Source organism: Euprymna scolopes, chromosome 8, assembly GCF_053919585.1.
Source record: "Euprymna scolopes isolate OS-2025 chromosome 8, ASM5391958v1, whole genome shotgun sequence".
Classification (NCBI taxonomy): Eukaryota; Metazoa; Mollusca; class Cephalopoda; order Sepiida; family Sepiolidae; genus Euprymna; species Euprymna scolopes.
This window is the reverse complement of record NC_136489.1, coordinates 51,434,061-51,455,281: the sequence shown is the minus strand read 5'-3', so window position 1 is coordinate 51,455,281 and position 21,221 is coordinate 51,434,061. Positions and strand designations below refer to the sequence as shown.

The window sequence follows — 21,221 nt, the reverse complement described above, 5'->3', positions numbered from 1 at the left end:
CTTCCTTTTCACATCATAACGTCGGATTGTATCCATTTTATAAATTCTTATATATATATAACAAGAAGCATAAATGAAAACTGTAAATTAATATTTACATGTAAAATTTATTTTCCTACGGAAAACCTCAAACAAAGATTATCATTGTTTGAGGTTTTCATTTATGTATATTGTGTCCAGCTCTACTTCCTATTGTAATTGTATTGAGCTTTTTTATTTGATTGGGACTAATTTTACATTTGATTTTGTCTAGTAAAGTTTTCTTATCTACTACCCGATTGGTGTGTGTGTGTGTGTGTGTGTGTGTGTGTGTGTGTGTATATATATATATATATATATATATATATTTTTTTTTTTTTTCTTTAAAGATACCAATTTATTAGGGATAGACATAAGTATTTTACTCATTTTCAGAAAGTTTTTCTTTTATTGGTCACAGCATTGCATATAATTGTTTCAGCCTCCAGTGTTGGCATATAAGAATGTAACTGTACATCAAATTATAATTTTCACAGCTTGGGCTTCATCAGTGTGTTAGAAAAAGAAAACAATATTTCAAAAGTTTTTACAACCCATGAATAGGACCTTTCCTTCTATTATTGTACTGTTGAGCTATCTTAATGATAACTTTGTTATTTATTCATATGTACTAGTTAAATTACTTATATATATATATATATATATATATATAGCCTGATTTCCTTCAGTAATGAAACAAATACTTTTGTGTAAATCACTTGTCAAATGTATAATTTTATGGAATGTGTGTATGTATATATATATATATATATATATATATATATATATATATATATAATGACTTTAATATACAGTGTGTCTCAAAAATGTACTAATGTACTCACACTTCAATTTATGATAAAACCTTTGCTTATGTATATAGAGTAAAATAAATTAGCTTTGACTACAGAAGACAAATCTAACTGAAGATTCATCTTCGCAAATGTACAAATTGATGACCATTATTTTCCAGACAATGCTGCTGACAGTTAAATTGTAAGTTCATTTTTAAGACACCCTGTATATCTCATAACAGTAATCTGTCGAATGACATAATCCAAATGGTAATACTATCCTTGACATCTTGAAAGCAAAAATGAGTTCATTTTATTCACAATTCTGTTGATAAATAAAAAATGTCTTTTTTATACAAAGGAGTCACCACTTATCAAGGCCCAGGGGCCACTCAAGGATAAGGGTTAATGAATGTAAGGTGGTTGGGTAGAATTTGATTATTTAAGGGGATGGCTCAACAAGAACTTAAAGGCTACCATATTGTAATCAGACAGGAAGCAGGCCAGTGGAACAGATTTCCTTTCCACAGGCGGACAGTTCTAAGAGAGGAAGCTTTGTTCATGGAATCTGCGTTTAGATTTAGACAGAGAGAGAGTGGGGGGAAAATTGTTCATAGTGGTTGTAGTTAGTTGAGTGTTGTGAAAGTTTAGTAAGAGGGGACCATAAATGGGAGCTCAGAAGACTAATTGCCATAAAAATAATGATAGAGCAGAGACAGGCTTGCAATGTCTCTTCTGTGGAAAAGAGGTTGAAATAAGCATCAATCAAGGCAAGATAGGGTATGCAGAGCAGCTCCTGCTGAGATGTAACAACAGTACTCCATTTTAGGACATACTTGGCTCTTATGCAGATAGGTGATTGGAGTGGTAAAATGATCCAACCATTTTTCCAGTGATTTTGGCAACAGATTTGATGTATATGTTCCATTTCAGATCAGAAGTGAAAGTCAGTTCCAGAAGCTTGTCAAGACAGTTCTTCCCCAAAACGAGAGCCATTCATTTCAATTGTTAATTTCAAATGAAAATAACGACAGAGCAAAGACAGACTTGCAATGTCTCTTCTGTGGGAGAGAGTGATCCAAAAACTTTTGTTGATAACTGTGTACTCATACTTTTAGCGGCTATCATCCTGGTCGGATTGAGCCAGCTTCTTCCTGAGCACAAACTGTATCTCAAACTATTGCTGTCCAGTTTTGATGGTCCTAGGCCAGGTTGTAGAAAATGATTAGCCACTCCCGATTCCAACAATTCTCATTTATAAATATAAAATATTGATTTATACATATTTATATTAGTATACAAGTTTGTGGATTTTTAAAAATGTTTTCGAGGAAAACTGACAAATTTAGGGAAACTGTGCATTCAGCAATCATTTGTTTGTACAACTACATTTAAAGTCAGTATACCATCTCTTAACCATTGTTTCCGACAAAATAGACTTTGAATAACAATTATCAAACCATTATCAAACAAATTTCTCCTTGGCCTTCGAGTCAAGATCAAAGTGTAGTACGCTGGGGATTTATTAGTTAGATTAAGATCCATAGAGTGAATGAGGTATTTTGGTAAATGTTGCCAGTCAAGAGTAAGACTCCAAAGTTTACATTTATTACTTTTAATCACTTTAGTCACAAAGACCCTGAACCCTTCCCCTCCCCAATTTCTTGTAGGGCCTTGTGCCTAATTTTGTTGTTTAAAAATCTTTTGTTTTTTACTTAATTGTATTTTCAAAATTTTTAAAAGCAATAAAATATATAAACAAGATCAAAGTGTAGTATCTGTTCTTCAGATGCTGCATTTCAATTTCTTGTTCTGTCAGTTGAGGAGAAATCCTTCACGACTGAGACAATTTTTATTTTTATTCCTTTTCTCCACATTAAAAACGACCCTGGTGTCTAACTCTGCCCCGTGGGGAGGCATTGTAAATAGGAACAATTATCAAACCATTGATTTGCTTCAACAGTATTTTTTCACATCGAAAACCAATATTTGCACCCAAAATTCAGATGTTTCTATTTTTTTTTTAATTTGTAACAATAGTTGTAATTTGTAATAAAATAATCGACTCAAATTGTGATATTTGCCATTTGAAGATTAGTACTTTATAAAAATCGTATAGACATAAAAAAAAAAAATTACAAAGACATTTGTATTCTCAATGCTGAAAAACTTAAGAAAATTTGATTTTTAACACATCACTCAATATCCTAGGTCTGATAAATTGATGGCGTCACCAATAAAATAAAATTTGATCTTTGTCTAGAATTCTCCCACATAAAAAAAACAAAACAAAAATAATTTGTTTCATGTATGTATCATGACAAATATTATATTCCAAAAATCACATAAATTGATCGAGTTATTTTCTTTTTAAATAAGAAAATAAAATTTTATGAATAACTGAAAAGCGTCGTCTGCAAAAGGAAGATAACTCAATAATTGAAACTTGCAAGATTTATGCTGTAATGTCTACAAATTCCCATTAATCACTTAAAAATGATTTTCTTATTTAGAAATGTACATCTAAACAATATGATGTAAATGTGGGTGTACCTCAGGGGTCTATCCTTGGACCTTTATTATTCCTAATATTCATAAATGGCCTCCCTGCTAAAATTGTTTCTGAGATGGCTATATTTGCTGATTACACCATGCTCTATTATAGGCACAAGTGGAAAATAAATGAACACATATCTTAGGAAATGTCAGAAACACTAGAGGAAGGCCTTCATATCTTTAGTGGAATGGGGACAAAAATGGATGGTCACATTCAATGCTGCCAAGACTAAGCTTGTTTCCTTCAATAATTACAAGAATTACTTTCTCAACCACCAATAGCTATGACTAAAGATACATTACCTGAAAATACTTCTTTTAAACTTCTCGGCTTAACGTTCACAGAGAACATGAGTTGGAACACATACAAAGAGAGCATTGCCAAGGCTGCTGCTAAGAAGATGGGCTCTCTCTACTGTACTTAAAAGCTACTTAGGCCTGAAAGTATCCTGTATCTCTACAAGGCCACCATTTGCCCATATATGGAGTACTGTTGTCATATTTGGGCGGGTGCATCTGCTACTAGTCTTTCATCAAAGCTTCAACCTCTGTCCCATCGACATAATGTTCCATCCCTTTGCCTGTTCTACAAGTATTATAATGATAAATGCTGCAAGGAACTACAAGTCCTTGTACCCCTTAGATGTAAATACCCCCGACAAACCTGACAAGCAGCAAAATCCCACCCCTACACAGTAGATGTAAGAAAACCTTCTACTCTAATAGTTTCTTCCCCAGAACTGCTAGATTTTGGAACTCCCTTCTGGGTTCCTGCTTTCCCAACTGTACTGACATGCAGAAGTTCAACTGTAATGTGAATGGACATCTCGATGCTCAACTCCCTACATAGTATCCCTGCAACTTGTGTCCTCGATAGTAGCCCCTACATCAAAGTGGCACTGTGTTTTGTTTGGGGTGAAAATGGAAAAAAAAAACAAAACAAAAAAAACTTGATTGATCTGTTGTTTCCTCCAACTGTCAAACAGTACAACTAGTCTATGTTCTGTCAAGCAATATTTTTTGTTGTTGAATCTGTGGGTTGAACTGGTTTCCTCTGAAGGAGAAAGTGACAAGAGAATATCAAATTCACAAGCAATCCCCAGTTGCATGTATATCCCAGTCAGAGGAGATGATGAGGTAAGGATTTTATGGGTCTTGCAGTGTTCTCCTGCATACAGCACATGGTATTCTCAAATAGTCACCTATCAGGTACAACGTTGCTTAATTTTGATGATCTAATAAGAATTGGTGAGTCAAAATGATTATGCTGTTTAAGCTTTCGAGCTATAAAGCAAAACAGAGTACACTGTGGCCCTGAAAAAGCCCCTCTTAAGATAGAAAGACAGGACTTCCAGATAATGCACGGCCAATCAAGAACACCTGAGGCCTTGCTTTTGCAACTTTTAATACCTCCTTCTGCTGACTGGATGTTTCTGTCGATTTCTATACAAATCCTTGAACAGACTTGATATTGTTGCTGTTTTTCAGTTTAATTTCTCCTTCTTGATCGTACCTAATAAATTGTATTTTGCTATCATTAATGTAATGGCCAATCTCATTCATTGCTTTGATGATATGGCATAAAAAACAAAAAAGCAAAATAAATATTCAAACTCTTACTAACAATATTTGTTAAATATCTTTTGATACAATTTTTTCTGAATTTTTTTTAGATAAGGATTTATAATTTGTATTATTTGGACTATTATTCTCGTCTTGAATGTGGTTCTCACAACATTGGCTGTTGTAATCTCTGATCTTCAACTACATCTTGTAGAATACTGGATGTGGCGCAATGGATAAGATGTTAAGTAACAATCAACTCAAAGTGGCATTCTTCTATAGGTTTAATCCTTATTAAAGGTGACACTAACTAAAAATAAAACATCTGCCTGATCATAACTTTCGGAATAAGAACAATATAACCCTGATGATTAAATAAAGGGTTTATTCTGGAGTTTGACAAGATGCACCTCATAAAAGTCGGGGTTACATTGATTTTGTTTCAAGAAAAGAAAGGCAGCATTTTTGTTGTTTGTGCTTTCTAAAACCATCTGCCAAAGGAGGCCATGATAATGCCTACCATATCCAGATTTAAAATCGCTTTGGACAAACATTCAGATGGTAGATAGATGTAATAACCTCTGTCTTTTTGCAAGGTTAACCACATATTATTTGAATTTTTCGGACTACTGTTCTCATCTTTAGTATTATTTCAATCGATTGACCTCCAACCTTCCGGTATTTTGTTGAACTCTAGAATCTGCACAAAATTTCATGCAGAACTCTTTTCTCAGGGGTAATATACTCTTGTTTAGTCAGCCATGACTGAGTAGAAGTAATTTGCAATTGTATTTTAAGTGTCGTCTGCAATGAGGATTGAACCTTACACCTCCAGAAGAGTGTAACGTTACAACTAAATTTTACCAAGTACTGTATCCACTACTCAAGGGCCTATGGTGTAGTGGATAAAGTAATTGGTAAAATTTCTGTGCAGATTCTCGAGTTCAACAAGACACACCTTAAGAAGGTCGGAGATTACATCAACTGAAAAGTTGTGAAAATAACACTCAAGATGAGAACAGTAGTCTGAAGAATCCAAATAATATGATTTATCAATCCTCATCTCAAAAATTCAGAAGCAATCGCTTACCAAATTTTACTGATTTTTAACAATAAAATTGAATTGAAACATTGTGTGGATAGTAGTCAAAATCGTCCAAATAATATTTTGATACTGTTTGAATAATCAAAGTTTCAAATTTTTAACTTTGAGCGAACCCTTCATGGCAGTATCACATTGATGCACTGTTTCGCATATCATTAAAATTAAGTGACATTCAACTTGATCAGTATTTTGATGCTTTCGTGACTGTTTGGAGGAATCCAAAGTATTGTATCCAAAACACTTCACTGAGCTATACAAATGCGTACAACACTTATCGAAAGTAATACTTGCTGATAACAGATGAGGGTTTGTCATGGGGGGGGGGGTGCTTCAGACCATCAATTAAACTTAATGCTGTAAAATCGGGGAATAAACACTCGTCTTTATCTGTTTCAGGCAATGTAAAGTTTTTATAACTTTTAGAGTTCCAAGTCAACAGACAAAAACTACAAATTTTAGACCTACCATTCACTATCCTGTGAAATATCTTTGGGTTGATGCATAAAATTTCTTTTTGTTTCTGTTCAGAATTCCCAGAACAAAAATAAAGGAAAATGTGTTTGATGTACATATTCATGACGAAACAAAAATATTGTATTCCAAAAATTACGTAAACTCATGAAGTTTTAATTCTTAAGTAAGAAAATCAAATTTTATGAATAACTGAGGAGCGACTGTCTTGCCTGCCATTTTGGAAACAACCTCAAAAAACAATAATATAACAATAAATCAAACTTGCAAGATTTATATTGTAATGCCTACAAATTCCCATTAATTGCTTAAAAATGATTCTTTTTATAAAAATAAAACTACCTGATAAATTTACGTAATTTTTGGAATACAATATTTTCGTTTCGTCACGGTTATATACATCATACAGATTTTTCTTTATTTTTGTTTTTTAATATGGGGGAAACTCTAGAGGGAAATCCATATGTTTCCTTTTTCTCAGACTGAAAAATCTTGATGAAGATTGTTTTGTTGGATTATCTTGTTCTCTTCCGTAACATTCACATTGGCTGATGATATTTTCATATCGACAGGACTGAAAAAAATGGATTCTTATATTTGAAAAGTTTAATCCTAGCTTTGCTGGTTTCTCTTCTTTTCTCTTGTCGGCTTAATAACATTTTCTTTTGCATTTATCCTGTAAAGTGGGGTCTTTACTCTCAACCAAGGGTTTAGTCAGTTTGAAGTCTGGCTGTCTGGAGATTTTGGTCTAGAGTATTGAACCATGTTAAAGCAAATCCTATTTCAATTTGGATTATCTGAATTATTATTCTCTTCTTGGTTGTTCCACAATGTTTCAGTTGATGAAATCGCGAATCTTTGGTGTTTGAAAGCCATTTTTATTTTGACAAAATGATGATACAATTATAATGATGCTTTTACAACTTTCAAATAGTTATAAAATTTATACTTTTTGTTTACATGTAGATTACAAAAGTCAACTTATTGCCTTAGGGATGAAGACCTAAGCATTTACGGGTCGGTTGTCATTCAATTTGTTGATAATTTTTGATTGATGCTGAACTCTTTCATTAAAATGCCTCACTTTGTTGATTAATCCTACTTATATAATTCCCAATTTGCTTTAAAGATAACTTATTTACAAAAACGTTGAGGTTGAAAGTGAGGTTAACTAAGAATAATAATTACCACTTGTATCCAGTCATGTCTGACAGGTGGAAAACAATCTAGCCCTGTAAAAATAAAGGGTAAATACCAAATCCAAAAGGATGCACCTGAACTGATACGTGAAATAACCACCAAGATGAGAATAGTAGTCCAAATAATACAAACTATCAATCCTTATCTAAAAAATTATAAAACTTGCTATTCCATTTTCTCGTTTCTAAAACTACAACTGATATAAAATCATTTTTTTTTTCGCCAACTTTTGCATTCTCATAGTCGTCCTCTGATCAAAGAGAATATGAGGCCGGAAATGCAGTCTTCCACATACGGAACAATTCGATTATAGAAGTTCTTTACCAACAGCATTATACTAATTCTGCTTTAACGCCATTATTTTCTCGTTTTCTCCCAAAACAAAACGCTATTTTGCTGCCGACGAACGTTTTAAAGCTTCTTTTATAGTTAGAATTTGTGTCTTCCAGACGGTATGGCCAGTCTGAGCGCCGGCACGGCTCGCAACGCTATGGTGGCAGTGAAGGTGTTGTGGTCAGTGCCGTGGCCAGCAGTGTCGGCAGTGGTGCAGGCAGCGGCAGTGCAATTGATGGAGGAGTTGGTTACAAAGGTCATCTGGTGAGCAGTAATTTGCCTGGTTCAACGCGGCGTCATCACTTACTATCGTCACCTCCTTCGCCGCCTCCGTTGGAATGCAGAGGACGTCCTGCCTTACCAACAGCACGAGTACCTTTACTCCATGACAAGCACAAGATGAGGGAACCCCCAGATTTCATGGGTGGAAATGTCGGCGGTAGTATTGGCAGTGGAGGAGGAGGAGGCCCTGGCAGCAGCACCAGCAGCGGTGGGGGTGGTACCTCTGGGGACGAATCAAAGCCGTTCTTGACGGACAAGGAGAAGGTCCGGGCAGACTTAGTTGCTGCTCAGAACAAGCTGTTGAAGCAGAAAGCAAAGTTGTCTGCTATTGCCGGAACCAACTTGAGGTGAGGAATTGATGTACTTCGTAGTTCGTAATCATCGGTGTAACCATGTTTGTGCTTTGTGTGTCAAATTTATACTCTGTTTTTTTGCCTGTGAATGTTTTTAATGTAATTTACAAAAAAATAAAAAAAATTGAGTCATGAGTTTTATTTAAGAAATATTGAGCATTTCTTATAAAAAGTTTATATTTGTTAAAAAATGGTTTGTGTTCAGAATTCCTTCTATATTAAAAACCGAAAAAAAAAAAAAGGAAAATTTGCATGATGTATGTACTCATAATGAAACTAAAATATCATATTCCAAAAATCATGTAAATTGATCAAGTAGTTTTCTTTTAAATAAAATCAAATTTTATGAATATATAAGATGTCACTGTCTCGCCTACCATTTTGAAAAAAATATCACAACAAAGGGAGATTACTCAACAATAATTCATACTTAGTAGATTTATGTTGTAATGCCTACAAATTCCCATTAATTGCTTAAAATGATTTTCTTTATGAAAATAAAGCTGCCTGATCAATTTAAGTAATTTTTGGAATATGATATTTTTGTTTCATCATAGGTAGATACATCATACAGATTTTTTTTTATCCTTTTTTATTTTTTAATAGAGGTAGAATTCTGGACAGGAACAAACATTTTTTTCTAAAAGTTAAAAAAAAAAAAAATAGCAGAATAGATGTTAAAGGATATCACTAAAATATTGTGCACACAAAATGAAACAACTTTGTAAAACGATAATTTGTATTATTTGAACAACTGTTCTCATCTTGCTATGGTATTCGCACAACATTTGCACCTCTGACGCAATGGATAGAGTACTAAATAACATGCAGTTCTTAGCGACAGTTATCTGATGATTGAAGGTTCAATCCTCAGTGCGATTGATACTAAGGAACAAAAGCAATTACCTTCATGGATAAAATAAAGGGCTCAATTATGAAATTCAGTACAGATTCCGAAGTTTGACAAGAAGCACCTCGGAAATTACATTGACTGAAATGCAAGAATAACATCCAAGATAAGAATGCTAGTTCAAATGATTCAAATTAAAAATTCTGAAATGTTGATTGGTTGATTATGCATATTTGGTTAAAGATGGACAATGATTGTCATGAACATCACTGGATAATGGCATCGTATTTTTTCACAAGCAGTTCCAAAATTAACTTTTTTTTTTACTTGTATATTGCTCATAAGTTATATCTAATGAAAAAAGAAAAGCAGAAAATTGTTTATATGTTGATCAATGTTTTGTCTATATTGTTCAAAGACTTTTTAGTTTTCCTTTTTTTATTATGTTGGATTATTAATTACATTACTTACATTACATAGCTATCATTATATATTATATATATACGGCAATATGAGTTTTCGCAGGTTGAATAGACAACATTGTCAAACGATACTGATGTGTTGAGGTAATTTAAAAACTGCGAAATGTGAATATCGGAATGAAAGGTGTTTTAAGAATTTTTTACGCAAAAAAAAAAAGTCATTATTTTTGCGTCTTTTTTTTTTTTTTTTTTTCAGATAATTTTTACCAGTCTTTTTCCCTCATATCTGCAGGAATTTATATGGCGCAAGAGAGTTGAGCCTAATAAATTTGAAATGCTATGCTGAATAGCATTCCATAATTAAAATTTGTAAATAAAATGTTTACTTTGAAATAATTACACTTTCGTTTATTATTTCATTTTATATCATTTTATCTTGTCTTATTTCTCAAGTTAAATGAAGTTGCAACTACTTTAAAAAAAAAAAAATGTTATTGTTAAAAAACTAAAAATTAAAAATAATTTAAATGTTTCTCCCAAATTTAAATTTAAATTATACAAATGAACTAATCTCATGATGAACCCATTTAATAAAAAAGACGTAGTAAAAACTTCCTTTTCGTTTGCTGTTTTATTTCTTTTATTCATATTGTTGTTAAATGCAAAAAATTTCGTTAAAAAATTATCTGAAAAAGAGAAGATGCAAAAGCAAGTTTTTTTTCGTGTCAAAAACTATTAAAACACATTTCGCAATTTTAAATTACCACATGACGTCAGCATTGGTTGGCTATTGAACCTACGAAATCCCATATATATATAGTTGTACCCTCTCCTTTAAATGCCATCCACAAAATCATTACTCAGATTTTTGAAATGCAACCATATTTGGTACAAGAAAATATTTCACTATTTCTGACTTGTCCGCAACAATTCCTATGACGTGCAAAATTGTGATTTCAGCTGCGATGACTCTTCAGTTTATGAAGAATCCGAGAATTGTTTTGATCAGCATTATCTTTGAGATGATTGCAGAGACAAAAATCTGCAACATGTGAAGCTCATTTAAAATCATGTATCCTACTGCTGAGACGATCACCAAAGTTCCCGGCATATTGAACAATGATAAAGTAAAGACTGGACAAGTCAAGTGCTGAGTGAAACTTTTTTGCACCAAATATAATAGAATTAAAAAAAAAAAAATTAAATTTTGGGTTCTTGTCCAGATTCCCACCCATATTAAAACATCAAAATCTGTATGATGTATGTATCCATGATGAAACGAAAATATCATATTTCAAAAATCACATAAGTTGATCAAGTAGTTATATTTTTAAGTAAGAAAATCAAATTTTATGAGTATCTGAAAAGTGACCGTCTTGATAGCCAATTTAGAAAATATCTCAATACACACAGTAGTACTTCATACTAGATTTATGTTGTAATGCCTACAAATTCCCATTAATAGCTTACAATTGATTTTCTTTATGAAAATAAAACTATTTGATCAATTTATTTAATCTTTGGAAGTATGATCTTTTCATTTCATCATGCATTACATTTCATTACATACATTTTGCAGATTTTTTATTTATTAGTGGAATTCTGAACTAGAACTCAATTTTGTTTTTCATTATTTTACTTTATCGATTTAATTTTGTGGTTAAATTGATTTTTAAAAAGTGCAATGTTCTTGGGGAATTAGTTGAATGATTTTGTCAGTAAATTTTTTGTATTTCTTTAAAACAAATGAGAAATATATTCACATCAGACAGTACTTATGCAATATAAGGATTGTGCTATTGTCAAAATCGCTCAGGTGATTAACATGAAAGGCCGGAAGGTGCCGAACAAAAGTTTTCTGATTCTCTTTTTATCCACAGATGAGGACCAATTTTTTTAATGAAAAATATATTATTTCTGTTAGTACAAAGCTAATTCAATGAAAAATTAATTGAAAAATGAAAACAAATTCAATGAAAAATTAATCGTCGTTTCAAAACTAAAACCTGTTTTTTTCAAACTCAAAATATTGAAGAGGTACAAAAATGGGAGTGGTACCATTAAAATGAGTGACCTTTTGTGCCCCAGAATTTATTTTTCTACATAACCACCATTTTCAATGCACATGCAAGTTGATATATCTCTGCTTTTGATGCACGTCCATGACAGAGGTTGCTTTCTTAAAATCTCACTGTCAATATCTGCAACAGAGAAATGAAGCATTCAAGTTATGAATGCGTAAGTTCAGTCATCATACCAAAACAAGTTGCAATTCTCTCTGATCCTTTTGGCTTGAATAAAATATAAAATAGGGAGCACAATGCTCCTTGTAATAAAAGGTTGATTTTTAAAGTGTGCTGAGGAAGCTGATATTTAAAAAGAAATTTTCCAATAGTTTGCTAAGTGCAAAAAAACCTTCCGATAATTTTGTTCTTGTTCATAATTCCCCTGATATAAAAAAACAAAAAGAAAAATCTGTATGATGGTATGTAATCATGCCAAAATGAAAAGATCAGATTCCAGAAATTAAATTGATCAAGTAGTTTTATTTTTAAATAATCAAATTAAATTTTATGAAGAGCGGCCATCTTATCCGCCATTTTTAAAACAATCTAAACAAACAAAGGGTGATATCTAAGTAATTCAAACTTGCAAGATTTATGTTGTAATGTCTACAGATTGCCAAGTGCTTAAACATATTATTTGGATTCATCAGAATACTGTTCTCATTTTGAGTGTCATTTTCACAGCGTTTCGGTTGATGTAACCTCTGACTTTCTTCAAATGTATCTTGTTGAACCCTGGAATGTTTCTGTTGAACCCAGGAATTTTGAATGGAACCCTTTATTTACTTCATGGGGGTAGCATGCTCTCGTTCAGTCAGCCATGACTGGATAGTCGTGTTGCAATGGTTAGAGTACTTGAAAAAAATCAATTATAAAAATGATATTCTCCTGAAGATTGAAAGTTCAATTCCCAGTGTGGGCAACTGAAAAATACAATTGTGAATTACTTATGACCTCTATCCAGTCATGGCTAACGGAATGAGAGCATGCTATCCTGTGAAGTAAATAAAGGGTTCCGTTTGAAATTCTGTCCAAATTCCCAAGTTCGACAGAAGTCGGAGGTTACATCAACCGAAACATTGTGAAAATTTCACTCAAGATGAGAACAGCAGTTCAAATAATCCTCATCTAAAAGATTTCCTTTATAAATATAAAACTACTTGATCAATTTACGTGATTTTTTCAATATATTTTCATTTCATCAAAGGTATGTGCTACATACAGACTTTTCTGTACTTTTGTCTTTTAATATGGGGAAAGTTTCACATACTTTTAAAACAAAAATTTCACATACTTTTAAAACAAAACTTTCACATACTTTTAAAACAAAAGTTTCACATACTTTTAAAACAAAAACAAAACAGCAAATGAAACCGAATCATAAAGAAATTCTACAGTGCTTGATTCTCATCCTTGGTATTGTAGGGTTGACCATCACTTGTGTCCTATTTATTCTACCCCCTTCTCCCTCCCCCACACACTTTAGGGTTCTCTTTTAATCTGATTGAACATTTATAGGGATAAGAAGTCAAAACACTCCTTCCCATAACATATTTGAGAATATTTCCTTTTATTATTTTCAGTTGATTCATTTTGGCTTTAAAATATTTATTCTAAAATTTTCACATGATTTTCAGATTTCACAATCATTTCTTTTTCTCTTCATAAATTTTCTTTGTATAATTCTCCTTTTAAATTTTCTTGTGTATCTTCTGTTAGACCTTTTCTTTTTTCTCTTTATCAACCATCTTTTTCTCCTTCTAAACCTTTTCAATGCATTACTTTACATATTGTTTGATTTATACAAAAATGTTTTAGATTTTATAATCGTTATTTGCAAGAGATTTTGTTTTAAACAGAAGCAAGTCTTCTGAGTCAATTAAAATAATTTTTATTTGATTTCAAATGTTTAACAGATTCTATGTTCTTTGCTTTTTAAAAATTAAAATGTAATTTTCGTTTACTTTTTAAAACCAATTTGGCATTCTATAAATTTGACCGACCAAAATGATTTGTCATTGAAACAGTGCAAGATTGTAGAAGTTATTTTGTGAATGGAGATTTATATGCCCAACTCTCTCTTTTCTTTCTCTGTTATATTGAACCTAATATATAGTAGTGAGATCTATATGACTTGGGTGCCATCAGCTAGAATCAAAACCTAAACACAAGTCTCCACCTTCATTCCTTAGCCTCTTAGCCACGCCCATACGCATATATATATATATATATATATATATATATATATTAAGAGCAAGTAGTTAATAAAATATGTTAAAAAACACTTTGAAAAAGGGTTAAAAACGTATTTAATTTGAAAAGTAAACACTAAATAAGTGGATAGTCCTTAATCCACGAAGTTTCATCAGAGGGTAGGATTTAGCAAAATGTGGGATCGGATTTTGCTTGCAAAAGTATTTGATGAAACTAGAAGTAAGTCAAAGATCTTACTTGATAACAAAAAGTGAAGCAGAGGGAAAAGGGTGAAGAAAAAAGTGATTTCACGTGAATGGATAGTCTGGTGAAGGATAAAGTATCCAATGACGGTAAAATCCAAAAATGCAGAATCCAAGAAAGTTAGTTAAATTTCCATTCGCACAAGTAAATTCCAAGGGAATCGCGTAATTGGAAGATGGTTCAAAGTAATCCAAAAGGCGGAGAATCCGTGGAATAATTCACAAATTGGTGCAAGGGAGAGGGAATAAATTCCAATAATATTATTAAAAGAAAGATAGGATATGCGTAAAAAAATGGAAGAAATTTAAAACTCGACTGCTAAGGCAAGGCTAAATTAAGAAGAAAAGAAAAAATAATATATATATATATATATATATATATATATATATATATATAGTAAGTTATAAAATATATATGGCTATTAAGTTACACTGAATATTCAGCGTTTCATCCACTCTAGGACTCTTCAGGCTTATGCGCCTAAGCCTGAAGAATCCTAGAGTGGATGAAATGCGGAATATTCAGTGTAGCTTAATCGCCATATATATTTTATAACTTACTAACTAGCTCTACCTACGTATTGAGCACTTTTGAAGTGAATACTTAAAGTTTACGCATAAATTTATACTTTCGTATATTAATTTTATGTGAGTAAATGAAATAGTTATATATTCACCTGTCATCCCTTTTTAAAAAGATGTAATCGTCCGATCAGTGAAGACAAGATACAAGCAATCAAGCAGGCATGTTTTATTTATATATATATATATATATATATATATATATATATAATATAAATTCATCTGTCATCCCTTTTTAAAAAGATGGAATTGCCCAAGACAAGATGCAAACAAGATCCATAGTTTTATAATTATATATATATATATATTCTCTTTTTCTGGCTTAGTTTGAGCCTAAATTCAACTATGTAAGGACATAAGATAATAATATGCTTGTGATGATTGGATCTACTGTGAAACTGCAGGAAAGTTTAAAAATTAGTTACTTTTAATTATTATTGGTATATATTTAGACAGATATTGTTCATAATATTTGTTTAATCTCGCTGTTAAAATGATTTCATTTTCAATACTTTCAGAATATTGAATGTTATTAAAAAGTATCAATGTCATATGCTATATGATTCAGTAATTTAAATGTTACAGATCTGGTCAGTTATATATATATATATATTTGTGTGTGTGTGTTTAACTTTGTGGTCTTTCTTGGGAGTTTATATATTAAATTTGTTGCTCTTTGTGTTGTCATGATGAATCTCTGTTCTTGATAAGGTGCAGAAACAGCCCACCCTTTCTTCTATACTGCAACCACTCTTTTGCACACATGATGTGGTTAATCTTAGTCTTTTATATAAATACTAATATAACGTGTTCATCAAAATTGTCTGATGTATTCCCTGTTTCCTTTGTTCCAGCTTGTTTGACTTATTGGTGTATCATCAATTTACTGTTTTAATGCTTCATTTTATTAAAGTTGCTTCTTTCCAAGAACTGCAAGGTTGTGGAATTCTTTTCCTGTTGACTGTTTTCCTCCTACCTACAGCCTTGTTTTTTTCAAGACTAAAGTCAATAGGCATCTCTAGTCTTTGCGATAATCATCTTTTGTTCTTGTTAGCTCATTACATCAAGTGGTTTGTAATATAGGATGCCATGGTTTCGAGGGTACATATTTTTGTCAGTTAACAAGAAATGATTTCTGTTTTCTAATCCATGTTTGTATTTTTTCTCCATTTTCTTTGCAGGGTGCACAATGCTTTGAATCCTGTGAAGGACCGATATCACTATGACAAGAGGAACATTACGTATCCAACAGTGGAAACCCGTCCCAAATCACCTATCCGTGCTTTTGGTGAGCCACATTTTATTTCACCTGTGGCAGAGAAAGAAATCCGTCGTAATGTTCCAGGAGCAGACATGATACCTAGTCGAGCGAGAGAACCGTATGCACGTATTCCAGTATCACCTGGTGGTCAACCGCTTAGCTTGCTTGACAAATTGCCTCTTCCCACTCCAGAGGTCCCCACTTCTAGTAGACCATACTATCCTGATTTGGAGACTGGTCGACTGGCATCACCAACTGGTCGCCTCCCCTCTCCAAATAAACGAAATCCAGGGCGTTCACCATCACCCGTGTTGACTATGCACAGTAGTGGGCGCTCAAGGCGTGGTCGGGCTGTAACCCCGCCACATGCTCCAGATTTGGATAGGGCTGGACAGTGGCAGAGTCCTCCCCGACGGCCAAGCCCACCTTCTCGCAGACTCGGCTCGCCCCCGCCTCGTAGGCCAGCTTCACCCCCGCCTCGTAGGCCAGCTTCGCCACCACCCCGGAGACCAGCTTCTCCACCGCCTCGTAGACCTGCTTCACCCCCACCGCGGAGGCCTGCTTCACCACCCTTAAGGCGTCCAAGCACACCTCCGCGACGTCCTAGTTCTCCTCCTCTGAGACGTCCAAGCACCCCCCCAAGGAGGGCTCCTTCGTCTCCTATACGAGACAGGCGTAGTGAACGTTACCTTGCTTCCCACAAATCGACATCCTCCTCCTCCTCTTCATCATCGTCATCATCATCTTTAGCGGCGGTTTCTTCCTCAAAGTGGCGCCACAGAAAAAGGTCTCCAGACACTTCAGATGTCAGTCATCGGTCATCATTATTGTCTCTTCCTCCAACTTCCTCATCTCTACTTGGCATGCGTAGACAGCGGCCCCCGTCTCCTCCTGAACCTCCCTCTCCCCCTAGTCCACCAGGACGTGGGGCTAGCAGCAGTAGCAAAATCCGACGTGAAAGAAGTCCTTTATCAAAAAGGGCACGAAGATAAATCTTTTACTTTGTTATATGTTGGGAGTTGTACACTTGCTCTATCTCTCCTTAATTTAAGTTCGCACCAACAACATATCTTTTTACCAAGTTTGCTCCTTGCGACTAATGGCATTTAAAACCACATTTTCATCAGTCTTTACAATGATCATGCCCCCCCCTCCCGGCTCATTATGTTTTTAAATAGTTTGATAAACCCTTTGGCTCTTCAAGATACATTTTGATAATATTAAGTTTAGTAATAAAGAAACAAGCAAAAAACTTTTTTTTGATACATAAGCAAAACCATTCAAGAAATATGAAGAACTAAAACAACAAATGTCAACTTTGAAAATTTTTGATCTGGATTAATAATTTTGATTATTTGGACTACTATTCTAACATATATGTTATTCTCACAATATTTGACCTATGTAACCTCTGACTTTCTTCGAACTGAAACTTTTATTTAATACATTGGGGTTGATTGTTCTCATTCTGTCAGTCATAACCAGATAGACGTCATATAATTTTAAAATTATTTTTAATTAGTATTACCTCTAGTAAGGATTGAACCTTCAAGTTTCATAAGACTGCCACTCAACACCCTTATCTGTTGGACAAGGTGTTGATGTGGTATAGTTGTCCTGAGTTAGAGAAGATGCACCTGAAGAAGGCTGAAGGTTACATCAGCCGAAACATTGTCAAAATAATATCTGAATAATCCAAATAGTTAAAATTTCAATTAAACATTTTAATTGTTATATGAAAACACAATGAGTGTTGCTATGTTGTTTTGTGTATTTATCAAATTATGGCGTCAAAAATACTTGTTATATTTAATTTTTTTGTGAACAAAGATTAGAAAATGACCTCCACAAAGAAGTAAATGAAGGTACAAGCCCAAAAATTTTTAAAAAGTAAGACTTTTTTTTTTTTAAAAAACTGATCAGGAGGTTGAAAAATATTATGAATTCCTCCTATATTAAAAATAAAAAATACAGAAAAGTCTGGGACAAGATAGACAAGGGGGGCTTTTTGTTGTGGGGGAAGATAAAAGAAAAAAAAAATACTCAACCTTTCTTACCCCCCCTTTATTATACTATTACTTTTGGAGGAAATTTAGCCAGTATATTTTATGACTAGTACCAGTTATTTTTTACTAACATCCATCCAAATAAACCTTTTTCTTTATTTTCACAAAGAATAAGCTTTATAAAGGCTTTTTGTTATAGTCAGCTAATGTACTTCCTAACTTCCAATGTTGCTGCTACTGGAAGTAATGAAAAGGCAAATCAGTTCCTTTGCCTTTTTTCTCTCACACCTGTATCTCTCTTTATTTAAAAAAAATCATTGAAGTTTTTTTACGGTCTTATTTAAATTAAGAATTATTGAAATTAGGTTTTTTTTTTTTTTTTTGAATTATTGAAAACAGTTTTGAAAATCTTTTAAAACAATTTTGTGAATATTCTGCATTGAATGTTTTTTTTATGATGTTTGAAATTTTGTTATTTTGATTTCAATAATTTAATTTTTATACTTTCATAAACATATACTTATTATATAATTGTGAATAAAAAAAATCTTTTTTTAAATTCAAGAAAATAAAAACATTTTTATAATTTTATAAACATTTCTTATAAAATTTCAAATAAAATAAAAACTTATTTTTTAATTTTGTTATTTAAAGTGCGAATACAGACTAATTCTGGTATTTTTATCGGTATAATTTTATTAATTTTTGTGTACTTTTCAATAATTTCCTTTCTTTATATTTTATCTCAATGAATCACTTCACAATATAAATACTGAAGAACAATAAAAGTGAAGAAACTGATTTGCCTTGTCACCACAGTATGGTAGCAGCCACGCCGGAAGTTAGAAAGTACGTTAGCTAACTATAACGTTTTTTCTATGACTAATATTACAATGCACTCACAAATGCTCAAAATCCGTGCAAATCACAAGTGAATTAGTCAGAGGCAATAAAATTTCCTTGAATTTCTTCTCACTTTTCTAGAGATTACCTTGTATATCTATACAGTGAATTTCCATCTGAACTGGAGATACATTTTATAGAAGGATCTTCTCTTCTAAGTGGCCATGCTCTGGGTAGTTATTTCCAAAGGATCTCAAAAGCTGAGCTGGATGACTGAGGGGTGTATCTTTGCATACATGTTGATTACTAAAGTATGCTGATTAACACAATCTCAGGTGCATCCTTACCATGGTGAGGAGGTAGACGAGTGAGGAGGAGGAGGAGGATATAAGAAAAAGGAATACCCAAACTTTCTTCCTCTTTCTCCTATGTGAGGCAAAGTAGGTGGTGGTTACAAACATCAAGAATTGTTCCACCCTACTCCTCCACTCTTATTGATTAAAGTGCAGGAGGAGGAAGAATGTCCCCTTCCATTATGCTAATAATTCATAAGGGAAATCTAGCCTTTCTTTGAAATGCAAGATTTTTCTATTATCATACACATAAACAAACCTTCCCTGCTTCAAGAGGCAACTTTAAGTGTAGAATGTCTTCCTGGAATATTCCCCCCCCCCCTTTTTTTTACGCTCCAAGAATTTTGGTACCAATATTTCAATGAAAGCACCCCCCCCTTTTTCTTCTGCATTCATCAAACCAAAAAAGTTGGCCGAGGAATTCTTTCAACTTTGTCATCTGCTTTTCAGTTGCAGAAAAAAAACCAACAAATTCTTTACTGCCTTTCAGATGTTTGTGAAACTTATTTAATTCAGTTGTTAATGATTCAAAAATATTTGTAAATAATTTTTTTTTTCTACTCTTCTTCTCCCCCCCAAAAAACTGCCAATTTTTATTCTATCATATTTTTTTATCAGATTTTCTAAATATGAAAAGAGAAAGACATTGTTCACATCTTTTGTGCTTGTGCAAATATTATGCGATTTCAAATAAATGCATTTTAAGTAAAAAAAAAAAACAATCACATAGTTATGTTGAAATTAGTTGAAATTCCCAAAAAATAATTACAAGTTAAAATAAAATTTTTCAAATTACAGAATGTTTTATCATTTGTTAATGCTGAAGTGTTAAAATCCAGGGGAGGTAACTGCAGTCAAAATTTTTGGACAAATCTGCCATTTCAAAAAAGAAAATGGCGAAAAAAAAATAAAACAAACGTTCTAGCAGATCTTTTACTCATGCATTTTCCGTAATTTAAAATTATTTTTACTAATTTAACATAACATGAAAATACGCAAGTGTTTTTTTACTTAAAATGCATTTTTTGACATCACATACTGAACAAGCACCCAATCTTTTTTTGTCTTTTCTTTTCTCTTGATTCTTTCTAAAACATTTCAATCATTTGTACAAAATGTCATTTTAATAAAAATCATTCATTTTTATCAATTTTGTTTTATCAATTTTATTTATTTAAAACTTGATGAATTTATATAACTGTTATAACTACTGTAACGAAAGTTTCAATGATCTTCAGAATGTTGGAAACTTTGAGTGGAGGAAGAGATACAAGATTATTCGGTTCTTGTCTCCCCCCCCCCCCCATTTTAAAAAAACAAAAAGAAAAAATTATGGTACGTACATACCTGTAATGAAACGAAAATATATTCCAAAAATCATGTGAATATTGATAAAGTAGTTTTGTTTTTAAATAAAAATAAATCCTATAAGAAAAAGAGAAGCAACTGTCTGGTGTTGCAATTTTGAAAATAATCTCAAGAAACAAGAAAATAATTCAAACTAGCAAGATTTATGTTGTAATGTCTACGAATTCCCATTAATCGCTTAAATATGATTTTCTTTATAACACTAAAACTACTTGATCCATTTAAGTGATTTTTGGAATATGATATACAGATTTTTCAAAATTCTAGACAAGAACCAAATTCAAATTACATAACATCCTTTTAAAAAAAATTACGATTTTGCAAAGTAAAATAAAAATA

General features: G+C 32.6%; 1 protein-coding gene across 3 annotated transcripts in view; it reads left to right on the top strand.

The window, feature by feature from the left end:
- Positions 1 to 18,103, top strand: part of LOC145283558 (uncharacterized) — an 83,633-nt gene extending 65,530 nt beyond the window's left edge. For 2 of the 3 annotated variants that reach the window (XM_080132444.1, XM_080132443.1), the window contains 2 exons: positions 8,157 to 8,669; positions 16,233 to 18,103. In XM_080132444.1, coding sequence (XP_079988570.1) covers positions 8,157 to 8,669; positions 16,233 to 17,304 — 1,585 coding nt within the window. In that variant the 3' untranslated portion in view covers positions 17,305 to 18,103. The remainder of the gene's footprint in view (positions 1 to 8,156; positions 8,670 to 16,232) is intronic. The other variant, XM_080132445.1, reaches the window with a different exon arrangement.
- The last annotated feature ends 3,118 nt before the right edge of the window (positions 18,104 to 21,221 follow it).